The 20,453-nt window shown below is 38.0% G+C and overlaps 1 protein-coding gene across 17 annotated transcripts in view; it reads right to left on the bottom strand.

Moving 5' to 3' along the window:
- LOC103690071 (interaptin-like) overlaps positions 1-20,453 on the bottom strand; it is a 280,846-nt gene that overhangs the window by 67,841 nt on the left and 192,552 nt on the right. For 15 of the 17 annotated variants that reach the window (XM_063277012.1, XM_063277026.1, XM_063277025.1 and 12 more), the window contains 6 exons: positions 20,261-20,334; positions 19,777-19,870; positions 13,594-13,661; positions 13,112-13,205; positions 6,059-6,132; positions 5,574-5,667 (listed from right to left, as the gene is read on the bottom strand). In XM_063277012.1, coding sequence (XP_063133082.1) covers positions 5,574-5,667; positions 6,059-6,132; positions 13,112-13,205; positions 13,594-13,661; positions 19,777-19,870; positions 20,261-20,334 — 498 coding nt within the window. The remainder of the gene's footprint in view (positions 1-5,573; positions 5,668-6,058; positions 6,133-13,111; positions 13,206-13,593; positions 13,662-19,776; positions 19,871-20,260; positions 20,335-20,453) is intronic. The other 2 variants (XM_063277022.1, XM_063277023.1) reach the window with 1 other exon arrangement.

Genomic DNA, 20,453 nt, shown 5'->3' on the forward strand with positions numbered 1-20,453 from the left:
AAAATATCTTCCTGAGTGAGGTAACCCAATCACAGAGAAACACACATGGCATGCACTCATTGATAAGTGGCTATTAGCCCAAATGCTTGAATTACCCTAGATGCCTAGAACAAATGAAACTCAAGACGGATGATCAAAATGTGAATGCTTCACTCCTTCTTTAAAAGGGGAACAAGAATACCCTTGGCAGGGAAGAGAGAGGCAAAGATTAAAACAGAGACTGAAGGAACACCCACTCAGAGCCTGCCCCACATGTGGCCCATACATATACAGCCACCCAATTAGACAAGATGGATGAAGCAAAGAAGTGCAGACCGACAGGAGCCGGATGTAGATCGCTCCTGAGAGACACAGCCAGAATACAGCAAATACAGAGGCGAATGCCAGCAGCAAACCACTGGACTGAGAATAGGACCCCCGTTGAAGGAATCAGAGAAAGAACTGGAAGAGCTTGATGGGGCTAGAGACCCCATATGTACAACAATGCCAAGCAACCAGAGCTTCCAGGGACTAAGCCACTACCTAAAGACTATACATGGACTGACCCTGGACTTTACCTCATAGGTTGCAATGAATATCCTAGTAAGAGCACCAGTGGAAGGGGAAGCCCTGGGTCCTGCTAAGCCTGAACCCCCACTGAACTAGACTGTTGGGGGGAGGGCGGCAATGGGGGAGGGTGGGGAGGGGAACACCCATAAGGAAGGGGAGGGGGGAGGGGGATGTTTGCCGGAAACCAGGAAAGGGCATAACACTCGAAATGTATATAAGGAATACTCAAGTTAATAAAAAAAATACACAAATGCCAGCCCAAGTTACTATATCCAGCAAAACGTTGAATTAACATAGATGGATAAACCAAGATACTCCATGACAAAACCAAATTTACACAATATCTTTCTACAAATCAGGGGCTTCAAAGGATAATAGATGGAAGACTCCAACACAAAGAAAGAAACTACACTGTACAGAAAGCAAGAATATAACTTCCTTGCAATGAAACCAAAAGAGACACAAAAAACCATAATCCCACCTCTAACAATGAAAACAAGAGGAAGCAACAATCACTATTTTTTAATATCTCTCAACATCAATGGACTTAATTCACCAATAAAAAGACATAGACTAACAGAATGGAAACATAAAGAGGACCCACCATTTTGCTGTATGCAGGAAAAACACCTCAGAGACAAAGACAGACATTAAATCAGAGTAAATGGCTGGAGAAAATTTTCCAAGCAAATGGCCTGAAGAAATAATATGGAGTTGGCATTCTAATATCAAATAAAATTGACTTTCAACCAAAAGGCATTAAAAAATATAAGGGAGGACACTTCATATTCATCAAAGGAAAAAATCCACCAAAGGAACCCTCAATCCTAAATATCTATGCTCCAAATGAAAGGGCAACTACATTCATAAAAGAAACCTTACTAAAGCTCAAAGCACACATTATACCTCACACAATAATTGTAGGAGATTTCAACACCCCACTCTCATCAACGGACAGATCATGAAAACAGATATTAAACAGAGACATAGAAAAACTAACAAGTTATTAACCAAATGGATTTAACAGATATTTATAGAACACTCCATCCTAAAACAAAAGGATATATCTTCTTGTCAGCACCTAATGGAACCTACTAAAAAATTGACCTTATAAATGGTCACAAAACAGGCCTCAACAGATATAGGAAGATAGAAATAATCCCATGCGTGCTATCGGATCACAATGCACTAAGACTGGTCTTCAATAACAAGAGTAATAACAGAAAGCCCACATATACAAGGAAGGTGAACAATGTTCGTCACAATGACAACTTGATCAAAAGAAATAAATTGACAAATTAAAGACTTCTAATATCATGAAAATAAAAATAAAAATTGCCAAATTTATGGAACACAATGAAAGAGGTATTAAGGGGAAAACACATAGCACTGAGTGGCTGCAAAAAGAAACAGGAGACAGAAGATGTGCCAAAACCACACAAAGACCGAACAAACAAAGAGAACTTCAGACCATTTTCCCTTATGAATATTGACACAAAAATATTCTACAAAATTTGTGGAAACCAAAAACAAGAACACATCAAAACAATCATTCAACATGATCAAGTAGGCTTCATCCCAGGGATGCAGGCATGATTTAATATATGAAAATCCATCAATGTAATCCACTATATAAGCAAAGTAAAAGATAAGAAACACATGGTCATTTCATTAGATGCTGAGAAAGCATTTGACAAAATTAAAAACCTCTTCATGATAAAAGTCCTGGAAAGATCAGGAATACAAGGTCCACATCTAAACATAGTAAAATCAATACACAACAAACCAGTAGATAACATCAAACTAAATGGAAAGAAAGTAGAAGCAATCCCACTAAAATTAGGGACTAGAAAAAGACTTCCCACTCACTACTTCTTCAATATAGTACTCCAAGTCCTAGCCAGAGAAATCAGACAGCAAAGGAGGTCACAGGGATACAAATTGGAAAGAAAGAAAACAAAATATCACTATTTGCAGATGATATGATGGTGTACTTCAGCAACCCCAAAAGTTCCACCAGAGAACTACTTAACCCAATAAAAAACTTCAGCATTATCAAGCAGCGGGATATAAAATTAACTTAAACAAATCAGTAGCCTTCCTCTACTCAAAGGATAAACAGACTGAGAAAGAAATTAAGGAAATGGGCTGGGGATTTAGATCAGTGATAGAGCGCTTACCTAGGAAGCGCAAGGCCCTGGGTTCGGTCCCCAGCTCCGAAAAAAAGAACCAAAAAAAAAAAAAAAAGAAATTAAGGAAATGACTCCCTTCACAATAGTCCAAAGTATTATAAAATATACTGGTGTGACTTTAAACAGGCCAGTGAAAGATCTGTATGACAAGAACTTTAAGTCTCTGAAGAAAAAAACTGAGGAAGATCTCAGAAGATGAAAAGATCTTCCATGCTCATGAATTGGCAGGATTAATATAGTAAAGATGGCCATTTTACCAAAAGCAATCTACAGATTAAATGCAATCCCCATCAAAACTCCATCTCGATTCTTCATAGAGATAGAAAACACAATTTGCACATTCATTTGGAATAACAAAAAACCCAGGTTAGCAAAAACTATACGCAACAATAAAAGAACTTCTGGGGGAATCACGATCCCCTACCTCAAGCTGTATTACAGAGGAACAGTTCTAAAATGTGAATGGTATTGGTACAGAGACAGGCAGGTAGATCAGTGGAACAGAATTGAAGACCCAGAAATGAACCCACATGGCTATGATCACTTGATCTTTGACAAAGGAGATAAAACCATGCAATGGAAAAATGATAGCATTTTCAACAAAGGGTGCTGGTTCAACTGGTGGTCAGCATGTAAAAGAATGCAAATCAATCCATTTTTATCACCATGTACAAAGCTTAAGTCCAAGTAAAAAAGGACCTCCGCATCAAACTAGATACCCTCAAAGTAATAGAAGAAAAAGTGGGGAAGAGTCTTGAACACATGGGCACTGGGGAAATTTTCCTAAACAAAACAGCAATGGCTCATGCTCTATCAAGAATCAACAAAAGGGACCTCATAAAACTGCAAAGCTTTTGCAAAGCAAAAGACACTGTCATTAGGACAAAATGGCAAACAACAGATTGGGAAAAGGTCTTTACCAATCTTACATCTGATGGAGTGCTAATATACAAAAATACAATGACCTCCTGAAGTTGACTTCAATGTGCCAAACAACCATATTAAAAATGGAGTACAGAGATAAACAAAACATTCTCAGCTGAGGAATATCGAATGGCCAAAAAGCACATAAAGAAATGTTCAACTTCCTTCCTCATCAGTGAAATGCAAATCAAATCAACCCTGAGATTCCACCTCAGACCAGTCAGAATGGCTAAGACCAAAAATTCAGGTGACAGCAGATGCTTGTGAGGATGTGGAGAAAGATGAACACTCCTCCAATGTTGGTGAGACCGCAAACTCGTTCAACCACTCTGGAAATCAGTCTGGAGGTTCGTCAGAAAATTGGATATTCCACTACCTGAGGACACAGCTATATATCTCTCTTGGGCATCTACACAAAAGATGCTTTAACATACAACAAGGACACATGCTCCACTGTGTTCATAGCAGCCTTATTTATAGTAACCAGAAGCTGGAAAGAACCCAGATGCCCTTCAACAGAGGAATGGATTCAAAAAATGTGGTACATCTACACAATGGAGTATTACTCAGTTATGAAAAACAATGACTTCATGAAATTCATTGGCAAATGAATGGAACTAGAAAATATCCTGAGTGAGTTTACACAATCACAGAGAAACACACTTCTCTTGCACTCACTGATAAGTGGATATTAGCCAAAAAGCTCGAATTCGCCAAGATGCAATCCACAGGCCACAGGGAAGTCAAGAAGAAGGATGACCAAAATGAGGATGCTCCCACTACTTCTTAAAAGGGGGGGAATAATCCATAGGAAAGGATATGCAAGCAGAGTTTAGAGCACTGACTCAAAGAACGGCCCTTCAAAGCCTGCCCCACATGTGGCACAATTATATACAGTAACCAAAACTACATAAGAAGGATGAAGTTAGAAAAGGCATGCTGAAAGGGACCAGATATAGGTCTCTCCTGAGAGAGACATCCAGAGAATGTCCAATACAGAGGTCACTGCTAGCAGCAAACCACTGAACTGAGAATATGGCACCATTGCGGGGAGTCCAGTGAAATATTAAAAGACTTGAAGAAGCTTGCAAATACATAAAAACAACAATGCCAATCAACCAGAGCTTCCCCTGACTAAACCACTACACAAAGACTATACATGGACTGACCCAGGGCTCCAATTGCATATCTAGCAAAAAATAGACTTGTTGGGGCACCAGGGGAAGGGGAAGCCTTGGTTCTGCCGAGGTTGGACCACCAGTGCAGTGGAGTATGAAAGGAGGGCAATAATGGGGCTCTACAGTGTTCACTACCCTATGGTGATGAGGGAGTGGTGGGAATATGTGCTTATCCACAGGAAACTAAAAAGCTGAATAAGGTTTGAAATGTATGTAAAGAAATATATCTAATAAAAAAACAAAAACAAAAGAATTGATTAAAAACTATTCCTACAGGTGAGTTTCCCAAATAGATAACATCAGTTTTAAATTTATTAGAGACTCAACAAAATATATGTATATTCATGTATATTTCAGATGGGCAAGATAGCTTCATGGGTATAGGTGGTTGATACCAAGCCTCCCTGTTGATTACAGTTCATTCCCAGGAACGCACACAGTGTGACGAAAGAACTAAGTTCCACACATTGTTGTCTCTCTTCCGTTGTCACTAGGGCAGTCACATGACAATACACACAAATGATTAGCTAAATCTAATTTGTAAAATGTATCATTTCAAAATTGTGAAATTTATTTATTCTTTCGTTTGTGTTCACTGGAGTTTTGCACATATGTTTGCAGAGTTAATATGCCTGCTGTTTCTCTTGAGATATTTCTCATGGTGCCTGAAATATTACTATACAGCCCTACTTGAAAAAGAAAAATGGTATTCTGAATACACCTCACTTACCCCACATGTACCATCCAAGGTCATCTGAGGCTGTTCTAAATCTTCTGTTTGACATTCTTTATTAACCTTTAGCTGCAGAAAGTCACGTTTCAATCTGAAAACCATATTGTAAAATAATTTGGCTCACAGATAAATTAAACACAACAGAGAGCTCCTGAAATATTTAGATACTTTTCTAAAATTATTCAAGTGAATGGCTTGGTAACCAACATTTTTCTGGCTGTGCAATGTTATCCACACAGCAAGTTTTGAGATAAGGTTAAAAGTATGCATTTCTATGTCTGTGCATGTGGTAAATGAACATATAAAGCATGCATACTGCTGAACCCCAACCCAGCATGCAGGTCCATAATTCAAACAACTTCAGCAGGAACTTCTCAATGACACCAGAAAGGACTCTTATCAGAAATGCTATGACTTCATCTTGTACTGCTTATTTCCTTTATGGGCTCTCAATTTCCTTGCCATATTGCTTTCCATTGTACCTCTCTAGCCGCTCCAGCATGTCCTCTTCTCTACTTGCAGCACCTTTTCGGGACTGGGATCTAAACTCCTGGGCCTAAATGGAAGATAAATGTGTTAGTCATAGTCAAAAACATGCTGTGCAATCCTGCAGTTCTGCAGTCCTGCACTATGCTCAATTCTCTCAGGAAATATGAAAGTTTCTTCCCTTCCATGTATTTACAGTGACTCTGTGGAAACTGTAGTCAACAGCTGTTACAATAGGACTCTCATAGCCATAAAGCCTAAAATGAGGATAGCTGGCAATTCTAATATGAAAATAAATTGCACTTTTTCACAATTAAATTTTATCTGTTTCTGAAATTGCAATAATGGGCCAAATGGGAGAAATGGTAAACTACATAAGGTACTAATTTATATGATTATATCTCAGGGAACACTTCACGAAATATGAAGTGAATATTACTTATATTAGTATATGTTACATATTAGGATGTCTCGAAGAATAAATTACTACTGTGTTCTTTAGGAAATTATGACCCCTAAGCATGTTTTACTAAATGCTATTTGAAGATAAATAACATCAAGATAGGTAAGCAATTTGTCTCATCACATGTGTATCTACATTTGGAGAATATCTTCCCTTATATGCAAAAAACCAAGGTAAAATAAGTGCTACATTGTTCTGGGGAGAGGAGGGCTGTTTGTTTTTGTGTTTATCTGTTTGTTTGTTTTTTAGTTTGTTTGAGACAAGGTTTTTTGGTGAATCCCTGGCTACATGGAACTATTTCTGTAGACAAGCCTTGCCCCAAACTCAGAGATCTGTCAGACTTCAATGCATGTGCAATGAGCCAAAGCTCAAAAGCTAACTTGTTTTACAGGGAATACCATTGAGAAAAAACACAATAAGTCATAATATTGAGAAATATATCCAGATGTAGAACCATTGATGCACAATTCCTGAAAAAGAAGGCCAAATTAGTAAATGCTGCATTAAACTGTGGGTTTTTTTTTTTTTTTTTTTGCTCCTCCACGTGTAGCAGATAGGAGTAAGTTTACTTCACTTGTTGTTATTCATGTAACTTTTTAGAAAACATGCTTTTTTCCATCGATGGCTTTTCCTTGTTTTTGAATACTGTACTCAAAGGATTTTTTTTTATTAACTTGAGTATTTCTTATTTACATTTCGAGTGTTATTCCCTTTCCGGGCAAACATCGCCCTAATCCCTCCCCCTCCCCTTCTTTATGGGTGTTCCGCTCCCCACTCCCCCCCCCATTGCTGCCCTCCTCCCAACAATCTAGTTCACTGGGGGTTCAGTCTTAGCAGGACCCAGGGCTTCCCCTTCCACTGGTGCTCTTAGTAGGATATTCATTGCTTCCTATGAGGTCAGAGTACAGGGTCAGTCCATGTATAGTCTTTAGGTAGTGGCTTAGTCCCTGGAAGCTCTGGTTGCTTGGCATTATTGTTCATAAGGGGTCTCGAGCCCCTTCGAGCTCTTCCAGTTCTTTCTCTGATTCCTTCAACAGGGGTCCTATTCTCAGTTCAGTGGTTTGCTGCTGGCATTCGCCTCTGTATTCTGGCTGTGTCTCTCAGGAGAGATCTACATCTGGCTCCTGTCGGCCTGCACTTCTTTGCTTCATCCATCTTGTCTAATTGGATGGCTGTATATGTATGGGCCACATGTGGGGCAGGCTCTGAAGGTGTTCCTTCAGTCTCTGTTTTAATCTTTGCCTCTCTCTTCCCTGCCAAGGGTATTCTTGTTCCCCTCTTAAAGGAGGAGTGAAGCATTCACATTTTGATCATCCGTCTTGAGTTTCATTTGTTCTAGGCACCCTGAGTGAGGTAACCCAATCACAGAAAAACACACATGGTATGCACTCATTGATAAGTGGCTATTAGCCCAAATGCTTGAATTACCCTTGATACCTAGGATTTTTCTTAAGGTTCAGAGTATAAATATTCTGATGATCTGACTAACCGATGAGACTTTACTGGTTCATACCACAAGGGGTAGCTGTTAATCTACGAAGTCAGGACTGCTCCCTCAAGCTCAGAGAACAATCATGAAAAGTGTGGTTAAGGAATTTTGCTGCATGCAGGAAACACACCTCAGTGACAAAGATAGACACTACCTCAGAATAAGTGGCTGGAAAAAAACATTCCAAGCAAATGTCCCGAAGGAAAAAGCTGGAGTAGCCATCCTAACATCAAACAAAATTGACTTTCAACCAAAAGTCATTAAAAAAGATCAGGAAGGACACTTCATATTCATCAAAGGAAAAATCCACCAAGATGAACTCTCAATCCTAAATATCAATGCTCCAAATGCAAGGGCATTTACATTCATCAAACCAACCTTACTAAAGCTCAAAGCACACATTGCAAATCACATGAAAATAGTAGAAGATTTTAACACCCACTCTCATCACTAGACAGATCATGGAAACTGAAATTATACAGAGACATAGAGAAACTAACAGGAGTTATAAACCGAATGCATTTAACAGATATTTATAGAACATTTCATTTTAAAACAAAAGGATATACCTTCTTTTCAGCACCTAATGGAACCTCCTCCAAATTTGACCATATAAATGGCCACAGAACAGCCCTCAACATATACAGGAAGATAGAAATTATCCCATGCATCCTAAAAGAACAGCATGCATTAGACTGGTCTTCATAACAACAATAATGACAGAAAGCCCACATATAAATGGAAGTTTAACAATGCTCTCCTCAAAGACAATTTGGTCATGGAAAACATAAAGAAATTAAAGACTTCTTAGAACTTAATGAATTTGAACATACAACATTAGCAAACTTCTGGAACACAATGAAAGCAGTACTAAGAGGAAAACTCATAGCTCTGAGAGCCTGCAAAAAGAAACAGGAGAGAGCAGATATCAGAACCTTGACAGCACACTTATAAGCTCTCGAACTAAAAGAAATAAATAAACCCAGGAGGAATAGAAGGCAGTAAATAATCAAACTCAGCGCTGAAATCAACCAAGTAGAAATGAAAAAGATTGTATAAGGAATCAACAAAACGAGGAGCTGGTTCTTTGAGAAAATCAACAAATAGATAAAGACTAAATAGACTAAACAGAAGTCACAGAGAGTGTATCAAAATTAACAAACTCAGGAATGAAAAGGGAAACATAACAACAGAATCTGATGAAATTAAAAAAATCATCAGATACTACTACAAAACCATATACTCAACAAAACGGGAAAATCTTGAGGAAATGGACAATTTTCTACACAGATACCAGGTACCAAAGTTAAATCAGGAAGAAATAACCCATCTAAACAGCCGCATAACTCCTAAAGAAATAGAAGCAGTTATTAAAAATCTCCCAAACAAAAAGAGCCCAGGTCCAGATGGGATCATTGTAGAATTCTCTCAGACCTTCATAGAAGACCTCATACAAATACTGTCCAAACTATTCCACAAAAGAGAAACAGATTGAGCACTAACAAATTCCTTCTTTGAAGCCACAAGTACTCTTTTGCCAAAACCACACAATGACCCAACAAAGAAAGAGAACTTCAGACCAATTTCCCTTAGGAATATTGACACGAAAATATTCAACAAAATTCATGGAACCCAAAAACAAGAACATGTCAAAACAATCATTCGTCATGATGAAGTAGGCTTCATCCGAGGGATACATGGATGGTTTAATATACGAAAATCCATCAATGTTATCTGCTATACAAACAGTGTCAAAGATAAGAACCACATGGTCATTTCATTAGATGCTGAGAAAGCATTTGACAAACTTCAAAACCTCTTCATGATAAAAGTCCTGGAAAGATCAGGAATAAAAGGTCCATATCTAAACATAGCAAAAGCAAAACACAGCAAACCAGTAGATAACATCAAAGTAAATGGAGAGAAACTAGATGAAATCCCACTGAAATTAGGGACTAGAAAAAGACTTCCCACTCACAACTTCTTTAATATAGTACTCGAAGTCCTAGACAGAGCAATCAGAGAGGAAAAGGAGGTCAATGGGATACAAATTGGAAAGGAAGAAAACAAAATATCATATTTGCAGATGATATGATGGTGTACCTCAGCAACCCCATACGTTCCACAGGAGAACTACTTAACCCAAAACAACTTCAGCATTATCAACTGTTGGGACATAAATTTAACTTAAAAAATCAGGGGGCTGGGGATTTAGCTCAGTGGTAGAGCGCTTACCTAGGAAGCGCAAGGCCCTGGGTTCAGTCCCCAGCTCCGAAAAAAAGAACCAAAAAAAAAAAAAAAATCAGTAGCCTTCCTCTACTCAAAGGATAAACAGGCTGAGAAAGAAATTAAGGAAATGATACCCTTCACAAAATTCAAAATAGTATAAAATAGATTGGTGTGACTTTAAACAGGCAAGTGAAAAATATGTATGACAATATCTTCAAGTCTCTGAAGAAAGAAATTGAGGAAGATCTCAGAAGATAGAAAGAACTTCCATGCTCGTGAATTGGCAGGATTAATATAGTAAAGATGGCCATTTTGCCAAAAGCAATCTACAGATTAAATGCAATCCCCATCAAAACTCCAACTTGATTCTTTGTACAGATACAAAGAACAATTTGCAAATTCATTTGGAATAACAAAAAAAGCAGGATAGTAAAAACTCTACTCAACAATGAAAGAATTTCTGGGGGAATCACGAACCCCTACCTGAAGCTGTATTGCAGAGCAACAGTTATAAAATGTGTATGGTATTAGTACAGAGAAAGGCAGGTAAATCAGTGGAACAGAATTGAAGACCCAGAAATGAACCCCATAGCTATGATCACTTGATCTTTGACAAAGGAGATTAAAACCATGCAATGGAAAACTGATAGCATTTCCAACAAAGGGTGCTGGTTCAACTGGTGGTCAGCATGTAGAAGAATGCAAATCAATCCATTTTTATGACCATGTACAAAGCTTAAGTAGATAAAGATCTCCACATCAAACTAATAAAAGAAAAAGTGGGGAAGAGTCTTGAACACATGGGCACTGCGGAAGACTTCCTGAACAAAACAACAATGGCTCATGCTCTATGGTCAAGAATCAACAAAAGGGACCTCATAAAACTGCAAAGCCTTTGGAAAGCAAAAGATACTGTCGTTAGGACAAAATGGCAAACAACAGATTGGGAAAAGATCTTTACCAATGTTACAACTGATAGAGGGCTAATATCCAAAATATACAAAGAACTCAAGAAGTCAGACTCCAGAGAGCCAAATAACCATATTAAAAATGGAGTACAGAGATAAACAAAACATTCTCAGCTGAGAAATATCGAAGGGCCAAAAAGCACCTAAAGAAATGTTCAACTTCCTTCCTCATCAGGGAAATGCAAATCGAATCAACCCTGAGATTCCACCTCAGACATGTCAGAATGGCTAAGTTCAAAAACTCCAGTGACAGCAGAGGCTGGTGAGGATATGGAGAAAGAGGAAAACTCCTCTAATATTCGACAGACTGCAAACTGGTTTAACCACTCTGGGAATCAATCTGGAGGTTTGTCAGAAAATTGGATATTCCACTACCTGAGGACCCAGCTATATATCTCTCTTGGGCATTTACACAAAAGATGCTCTAACATACAACAAATACACATGCTCAAGTGTGTTCATAGCAGCCTTATTTATAATAGCCAGAAGCTGGAAAGAACCCAGATGCCTTTCAACAGAGGAATGGATTCCAAAAATGTGGTACATCTACACATGGAGTACTACTCAACTATGAAAATCAATGACTTCATGAAATTCATAGGCAAATGGATGGAACTAGAAAATATCATGCTGAGTGAGTTTACACAATCACAGAGAAACACACTTCTTGCACTTCTTGCACTCATTGATAAGTGGATATTAGCCAAAAAGCTAGAATTACCCAAGATGCAATCTACAGGCCACCAGAAGCTCAAGAAGGATGACCAAATGAGGATGCTCCCACTCCTTCTTAAAAGGGGGGAAATAATCCATTGGAAGGGATATGCAAGAAAAGTATAGAGCAGTGACTCAAATAATAGCCCTTCAAAGCCTGCCACACATGTGCCCAATTATATACAGCTACCAAAACTACATAAGATTGATGAACATAGACAATGCATGCTGGAAGGGACCAAATATAGGTCTCCCATGAGACACATCCAGAGCATGTCCAATACAGAGGTCAATGCTAGCAGGAAACCACTGAACTGAGAATATGGCACCCTTGGGGGAGTCAGAGGAAGTATTGAAAGAGTTGAAGAAGCTTGCAACCAAATGAAAACAACAATGCCAACCAACCAGAGCTTCCAGGGACTAAACCACTACATACAGACTATACGTAGACTGACTGAGGGCTCCAACTGCATATCTAGCAAAGAATAGACTTGTTGGGGCACCAGGGGAAGGGGAAGCCCTTGGTACTGCCAAGGTTGGACCCCCAGTGCAATGGAGTATGGAGGGGGGCAGTAAGGGGTCTATAGTGTTCACTACCAGGTGGGGGTGAGGGAGGGGAGGGAATGGGTGCTTATGGACAGGAACCTGGGAAGCAGAATAAGGTTTGAAATGTATGTAAAGAAATATATCTAATAAAAAAACAAAAAATTAATTAAAAAAATCATCCCTATGGGGGAAGTTCACAAATAGAAAACATCAGTGTTAAATTATTAGAGATTCAACAAAAGATATGTATATGTATGTATATTTCAGACAGACAAGATAGCTTCATGGGTTTAGGTGGTTGACACCAAGCCTCCCTATTGATCAGAGCTCATTCCCAGGAACACAGACAGTGTGAGGAAAGAACCAAATTCCATAAGTTGTTGTCTCTCTTCCATTGTCACTAGGGCAGTCATGTGACAATACACACAAATGATTAGCTAAATCTAATTTGTAAAAAGTATCATTTCGAAATTGTGAAATTTATTCATTCTTTCATTTGTGTTCACTGGAGTTTTGCACATATGTTTGCAGAGTTAATACGCCTGCTGTTGGTCTTGAGATATTTCTCATGGTGCCTGAAATATTACTATACAGCCCTACTTGAAAAAGAAAAATGGTATTCTGAATACAACTCACTTACCCAACTTGTACTACCCAAGGTCATCTGAGGCTGTTTTAATTCTTCTATTTGACATTCTGTTTTAACCTTTAGCTGCAGAAAGTCACGTTTCAATCTGAAAACCATATTGTAAAATAATTAGGCTCACAGATAAATTAAACACAACAGAACTCCTGAAAATTTTAGATACTTTTCTAAAATTATTCAAGTGAATGGCTTGGTAACCATCATTTTTCTGGCTGTGCAATAATATCCACACAGCAAGTTTTGAGATAAGGTTAAAAGTATGCATTTCTACTTCTGTGCATGTGGTCATTGAACATATGAAGCATGCATACTGCTGAACTCCAACCCAGCATGCAGGTCCATAATTTAAACAACTTCAGCAGGAACTTCTCAATGACACCAGAAAGGACTCTTATCAGAAATGTTATGACTTCATTTTGTACTGCTATTTCCTTTATGGGCATTCAATTTCCTTGCCATATTGCTTTCCACTGTACCTCTCTAGCTGCTCCAGCATGTCCTCTTCTCTACTTGCAGCATCTTTTCGTGACTGGGAGCTAAGCGTCTGGGCATAAATGGAAGATAAATATGTTAGTCATAGTCCAAAACATGCTGTGCAATCCTGCAGTTCTGCAGTCCTGTACTATGCTCAATTCTCTCAGGAAATATGAAAGTGTCTTCCCTTCCATGTATTTACTATGACTCTGTGGAAACTGTAGTCAACAGCTGTTACAATAGGACTCTCATAGCCATAAAGCCTAAAATGAAGATAGCTGGCAATTCTAATATCAAAATAAATTGTGCTTTTTAACAATTAAATTTTATCTGTTTCTGAAATTGCAATAATGGGCCAAATGGGGAGAAATGGCAAACTACATAAGGTAATAATTTATACGATTATATCTCAGGAAACACTTCACTGACTATGAAGTGAATATGACTTATACTAATATATGTTACATATTAGGATGTCTCGAAGAATAAATTACTACTGTGTTCTTTAGGAAATTATTACCCCTAAGCATGTTTTACTAAATGCTATTTGAAGATAAATAACATCAAGATAGGTAAGTAATTTGTCTCATCACATGTGTATCGATCGACGTGTGGAGAATATCTTCTCTTATATGCGAAAAGCAAGGTAAAATAAGTGCTACATTATGTTGGGGATAGGCGGGCTGTTTGTTTTTGTTTGTTTATCTGTTTGTTTGTTTGTTTGTTTTTTGGTTTGTTTGAGACCAGATTTTTTAGTGAGTCCATGGCTGAATGGAACTATTTCTAAATGACGAGGTTTGCCCCAAATTCAGAGATCTGTCAGTCTTCAATGCCTGTGTAATGAGACAAAGGGCTATGTCAGCACATCTGCTCAAAAGCTAAGTTGCGTTACAGAGAAAACCATTGGGAAAAAACACGATAAGTCATAATATTGAGAGAAATATCCAGATATAGAACCATTGATGCACAAGGCCAAATTAGTAAGTGCTCCATAACACTTTTTTTTTTGCTCCTCCACGTGTAGCAGATAGGAGTAAGTTTAATTCACTTGTTGTTATTCAGGTACATTTTTAGAAAACATCGATGGCTTTTCCTTGTTATTGAATACTGTACTCATAGGATTGTTCTTAACTTTCAGAGTATAAAGAGTCTGATGATCTGACTAATCCATGAGACTTTACTAGTTCACACCACCAGGGGTAGCTGTTAATCTAGGAAGTCAGGACTGCTCCCTCAAGCTCAGAGACAATCAGAAAAACTAGGGTTAAGGAATTTTGCTGCATGCAGGAAACACACCTCAATGAAAAAGACAGACATTATCTCAGGATAAATGGCTGAAAACAACTTTCCAAGCAAATGGCCAGAAGAAAGAAGCTGGAGTAGCCTTCCTAACATCAAACAATATTGACTTTCAACCAAAAGTCATTAAAAAAGATCAGGAAGAACACTTCATATTCATCAAAGGAAAAATCCACCAAGATGAGTTCTCAATCCTAAATATCAATGCTCCAAATGCAAGGGCATTTACATTCATCAAACCAACCTTACTAAAGCTCAAAGCACACATTGCACATCACATGAAAATAGTAGGAGATTTTAATACCCACTATAATCTCTAGACAGATCATGGAAACTGAAATTATACAGAGACATAAAGAAACTAACAGAAGTTAGAAACCAAATGCATTTAACAGATATTTATAGAACATTCCATCCTAAAAGAAAAGGGTAGAACTTCTTCTCAGCACCTAATGGAACCTCCTCCAAAATTGACCATATAATTGGCTGCAAACAGTCCTCAACAGATAAAGGAAGATAGAAGTGATCCCATGCATCCTAAAACAACAGCATGCACTAAGACTGGCCTTCATAACAACAATAATGAGAGAAAGCCGACATATACATGGAAGTTTAACAATGCTCTCCTCAAAGACAATTTAGTCAAGGAAAACATAAAGATAAATTAAAGACTTCTTAGAACTTAATGAATATGAAGGTACAACATTCACAAACTTATGGAACACAATGAAAGCTGTACTAAGAGGAAAACTCATAGCTTTGAGAGCCTGCAAAAGGAAACAGGAGAGAGCAGATGTCAAAACCTTGACAGCACACCTAAAAGCTCTAGAACTAAAAGAAATAAATAAACCCAAGAGGAGTAGAAGGCAGGAAATAATCAAACTCAGCGCTGAAATCAACCAAGTAGAAATGAAAAAGACTATATAAGGAATAAATAAAACCAGGAGCTGGTTCTTTGAGAAAAATCAACAAATAGATGAAGCCTTAGCCACAGTAAACAGAGGTCACAGAGAGTGTAACTAAATTAACAAACTCAGAAATGAAAAGGGAGACATAACAACAGAATCTGAAGAAATTAACAAATCATCAGATCCTAGTACAAAACCCTATAGTCAACAAAACAGGAAAATCTTGAGGAAATGGACAATTTTCTACATAGATACCAGGTACCAAAGTTAATCAGGAAGAAATAAACCAGCTAAACATCCCCATAACTTCAAAAGAAATAGAAGCAGTTATTAAAAGTCTCCCAAACAAAAAGAGCTCAGGTCCAAATTGGATCAGTGCAGATTTCTATCAGACCTTCATAGAAGACCTCATACAAATACTGTCCAAACTATTCCATAAAATAGAAAGAGATGGAGCACTACCAAATTCCATCTATGAAGCCACAAGTACTCTCTTGCCAAAACCACACAAAGACCCAACAACAAAGAGAACTTCAGACCAATTTCCCCTTATGAATATTGACACGAAAATATTCAACAAAATTCTTGGAAACTGAAAATAAAAACACACCAAAACAGTCATTCATCATGATCAAATAGGCTTTATCCCAGGGATGCATGGATGGTTTAATATACGAAGATCCATCAATGTTATCTGCTATACAAACAGTGTCAAAGATAAGAACCACATGGTCATTTCATTAGATGCTGAGAAAGCATTTGACAAAATTAAAAACCTCTTCATGATAAAAGTCCTGGAAAGATCAGGAATATAAGGTCCATATCTAAACATAGTAAAAGCAAAACACAACAAACCAGTAGAGAATCAAACTAAATGGAGAGAAACTAGAAGCAATCCCACTAAAATTAGGGATGAAAAAAAGACTTCCCACTCACTCCTTCTTCAATATTGTACTTGCAGTCCTAGCCAGAGCAATCAGACAGCCAAAGGAGGTCAAAGGGATACAAATTGGAAAGGAAGAAAACAAAATATCACTATTTCCAGATGATATGATGGTGTACTTCACCAACCCCAAAAGTTCCACCAGAAAACTACTTAACTCAATAAAAACCTTCAACATTATTAAGGTTTGGGATATAAAATTAACTTAAACAATCAGTACCCTTCCACTACTCAAAGATAAACAGGCTGTGAAAGAAATTAAGAAAATTACATGCCTCACAATAGCCCAACAAAACAGTATAGAATAGATTGGTGTGACTTTAAACAGGCAAGTGAAAGATGTGTATGACAATATCTTCAAGTCTCTGAAGAAAGAAATTGAGGAAGACCTCAGAAGATGGAAAGATCTTCCATGCTCATGAATTGTCAGGATTAATATAGTAAAGATGGCCACTTTGCCAAAAGGAATCTATGATGAAATGCAATCCCCATCAAAACTCCAACTCGATTCTTCATAGAGATAGAAAGAGCAATTTGCAAATTCATTTGGAATGACAAAAAACCCAGGACAGCAAAAACTATACGCAACAATAAAAGAACTTCTGGGGGAATCACGATCCCCTACCTCAAGCTGTATTGCAGAGCAACAGTTATAAAATGTGAATGGTATTGGTACAGAGACAGGCAGGTAGATCAGTGGAACAGAATTGAAGACCCAGAAATGAACCCACAAAGCAATGATCACCTGATCTTTGACAAAGGAACTAAAACCATACAATGGAAAACTGATAGCATTTTCAACAAAGGATCCTGGTTCAATTGGCAGTCAGCATGCAGAAGAATGCAAATCAATCCATTTTTATCACCATGTACAAAGCTTAAGTCCAAGTAGATAAAGGACCTCCACATCAAACTAACAGAAGAAAAAGTGTGGAAGAGTCTGGAACACATAGGCACTGGGGGAAATTTCCTGAAAAAAAAAATCAAAGTCTCATGGTCTAAGATCAGGAATCAACAAAAGGGACCTCATAAAACTGCAAGGGTTTTGCAAAGCAAAAGACACTGTCATTAGGACAAAATGGCAAACAACAGATTGGGAAAAGTTCGTTACGAATCTTACATCTGATAAAGGGCTATATCCAAAATATCCAAAGAACTCAAGAACTTAGACTCCCGAGAGCCAAATAACCATATTAAAAATGAAGTACAGAAATAAACAAAATATTCTCAGCTGAGAAATATTGAATGGCCAAAAAGCACATAAAGAAATGTTCAACTTCCTTCCACATCAGGGAAATGCAAATCAAATCAACCCTGAGATTTCACCTCAGACCAGTCAGTATGGGTAAGATCAAAAACTCAGGTGACAGCAGATGCTGGAGAGGATGTGGAGAAAGAGAAACACTCCTCCAATGTTGGTGAGACTGCAAACTGGTTCAACCACTCTGGAAATCAGTCTGGAGGTTCCTCAGAAAATTGGATATTCTACTACCTGTGGACCAAGCTATATATCTCTCTTGGGCATTTACACAAAAGATACTCTAACATACCACAATGACCCATGTTCTACTGTTTTCATAACAGCATTATTTATAATATCCAGAAGCTGGAAAGAACCCAGATGCCCTTCAACAGAGGAATGGATTCAAAATATGTAGTACATCTACACAATGGAGTACTACTCAGCTATGAAAAACAATGACTTCATGAAATTCATGGACAAATGGATGGAACTAGAAAATATCATCCTGAGTGAGTTTACACAATCACAGAAAAACAGACTTCTCTTACACTCACTGATAAGTGGATATTAGCCAAAAAGCTAGAATTACCCAAGAAGCTAGAATTACCCAAGATACAATCCACAGGCCACAGGAAGAACAAGAAGAAGGATGACCAAAATGGAGATGCTCCCACTCCTTAAAAGGTGGGAAATAATCCATAGGAAGGGATATGCAAGCAAAGTTTAGAGCAGTGACTCAAAGAACGGCCCTTCAATGCCTACCCCAGATGTTGCCCAATTATATACAGCCACCAAAACTACATAAGAATGATGAAGTTAGAAAAGGCATGCTGAAAGGGACCGATATAGGTCTCTTCTGAGAGAGATGTCAAGAGCATTTCCAATACAGAGGTCACTGCTAGCAGCAAACCACTGAACTGAGAATATGGCATCCTTGGGGGGAGTCAGAGGAAGTATTGAAAGAGTTGAAGAAGCTTGCAACCAAATGAAAACAACATGCCAACCAACCAGAGCTTCCAGGGACTAAACCACTACATACAGACTATATGTAGACTGACTGAGGGCTCCAACTGCATATCTAGCAAAGAATAGACTTGTTGGGGCACCAGGGGAAGGGGAAGCCCTTGGTACTGCCAAGGTTGGACCCCCAGTGCAATGGAGTATGGAGGGGGCAATAAGGGGTCTATAGTGTTCACTACCCGGTGGGGGTGAGGGAGGGGAGGGAATGGGTGCTTATGGACAGGAAACTGGGAAGCAGAATAAGGTTTGAAATGTAAGTAAAGAAATATACCTAATAAAAAATAAAAACAAAAATTAATTAAAAAAAGCATTCCTATAGGTGAGTTTCACAAGTAGATGACATCAGTTTTAAAATTATTAGAGATTCAATAAAATATATGTATATGTATGTATATTTCAGATGGACAACATAGCTTCCTGGGTATAGGTGGTTGATACCAAGCCTCCCTGTTGATTACAGTTTATTCTCAGGAACATACACAGTGTGAGGAAAGAACCAAGTTCCACAAGGTGTTATCTTTCCTCCATACTCACTAGGGCAGTCATGTGACAATACACACAAATGATTAGCTAAATCTAATTTGTTAAATGTACATTTCAAAATTGTGAAATTTATTCATTGTTTCATTTGTGTTCACTTGAGTTTTGCACATATGTTTTCAGAGTGAATATACCTGCTGTTGGTCTTGAGACATTTCTCATGGTGCCTGAAATGTTACTATACAGCCCCACTTGAAAAAGAAAAATGGTATTCTGAATACAACTCACTTACCCAACTTGTACCACCCAAAGTCATCTGAGGCTGTTTTAATTCTTCTGTTTGACATTCTTTTGTAACTTTTAGCTGCAGAAAGTCATGTTTCGATCTGAAAATCATATTGTAAAATAATTAGGCTCACAGATAAATTAAACACAACAGAACTCCTTAAATATTTAGATACTTTTCTACAATTATTCAAGTGAATGGCTTGGTAACCATAAATTTTCTGGCTGTGCAATGTTGTCCACACAGCAAGTTTTGAGATAAGGTTAAAAGTATGCATTTCTACTTTTGTGCATGTGTTCAATGAACATATGAAGCTTGCATAGTGGTGAACATCAACCCAGCATGCAGTTACATAATTCAAACAACTTCAGGCAAGAACTTTTCAACGCCACCAGAAAGGACTCTTATCAGAAATGCTATGACTTCATCTTGTATTGCTTATTTCCTTTATGGCCTCTCAATTTCCTGGCCATATTGGTTTTCATTGTACCTCTCTAGCTGCTCCAGCATGTCCTCTTCTCTACTTGCAGCATCTGTTCGTGACTGGGTTCTAAACTTCTGGGCCTAAATGGAAGATAAATATGTTAGTTGTAGTCCAAAACATGCTGTGCAATCCTGCAATTCTGCAGTCCTGCACTATGCTCAAATATGAAATATGAAATATCAAATAGGAAATATGAAAG

Source organism: Rattus norvegicus, chromosome 17, assembly GCF_036323735.1.
Source record: "Rattus norvegicus strain BN/NHsdMcwi chromosome 17, GRCr8, whole genome shotgun sequence".
Taxonomy (NCBI): domain Eukaryota; kingdom Metazoa; phylum Chordata; class Mammalia; order Rodentia; family Muridae; genus Rattus; species Rattus norvegicus.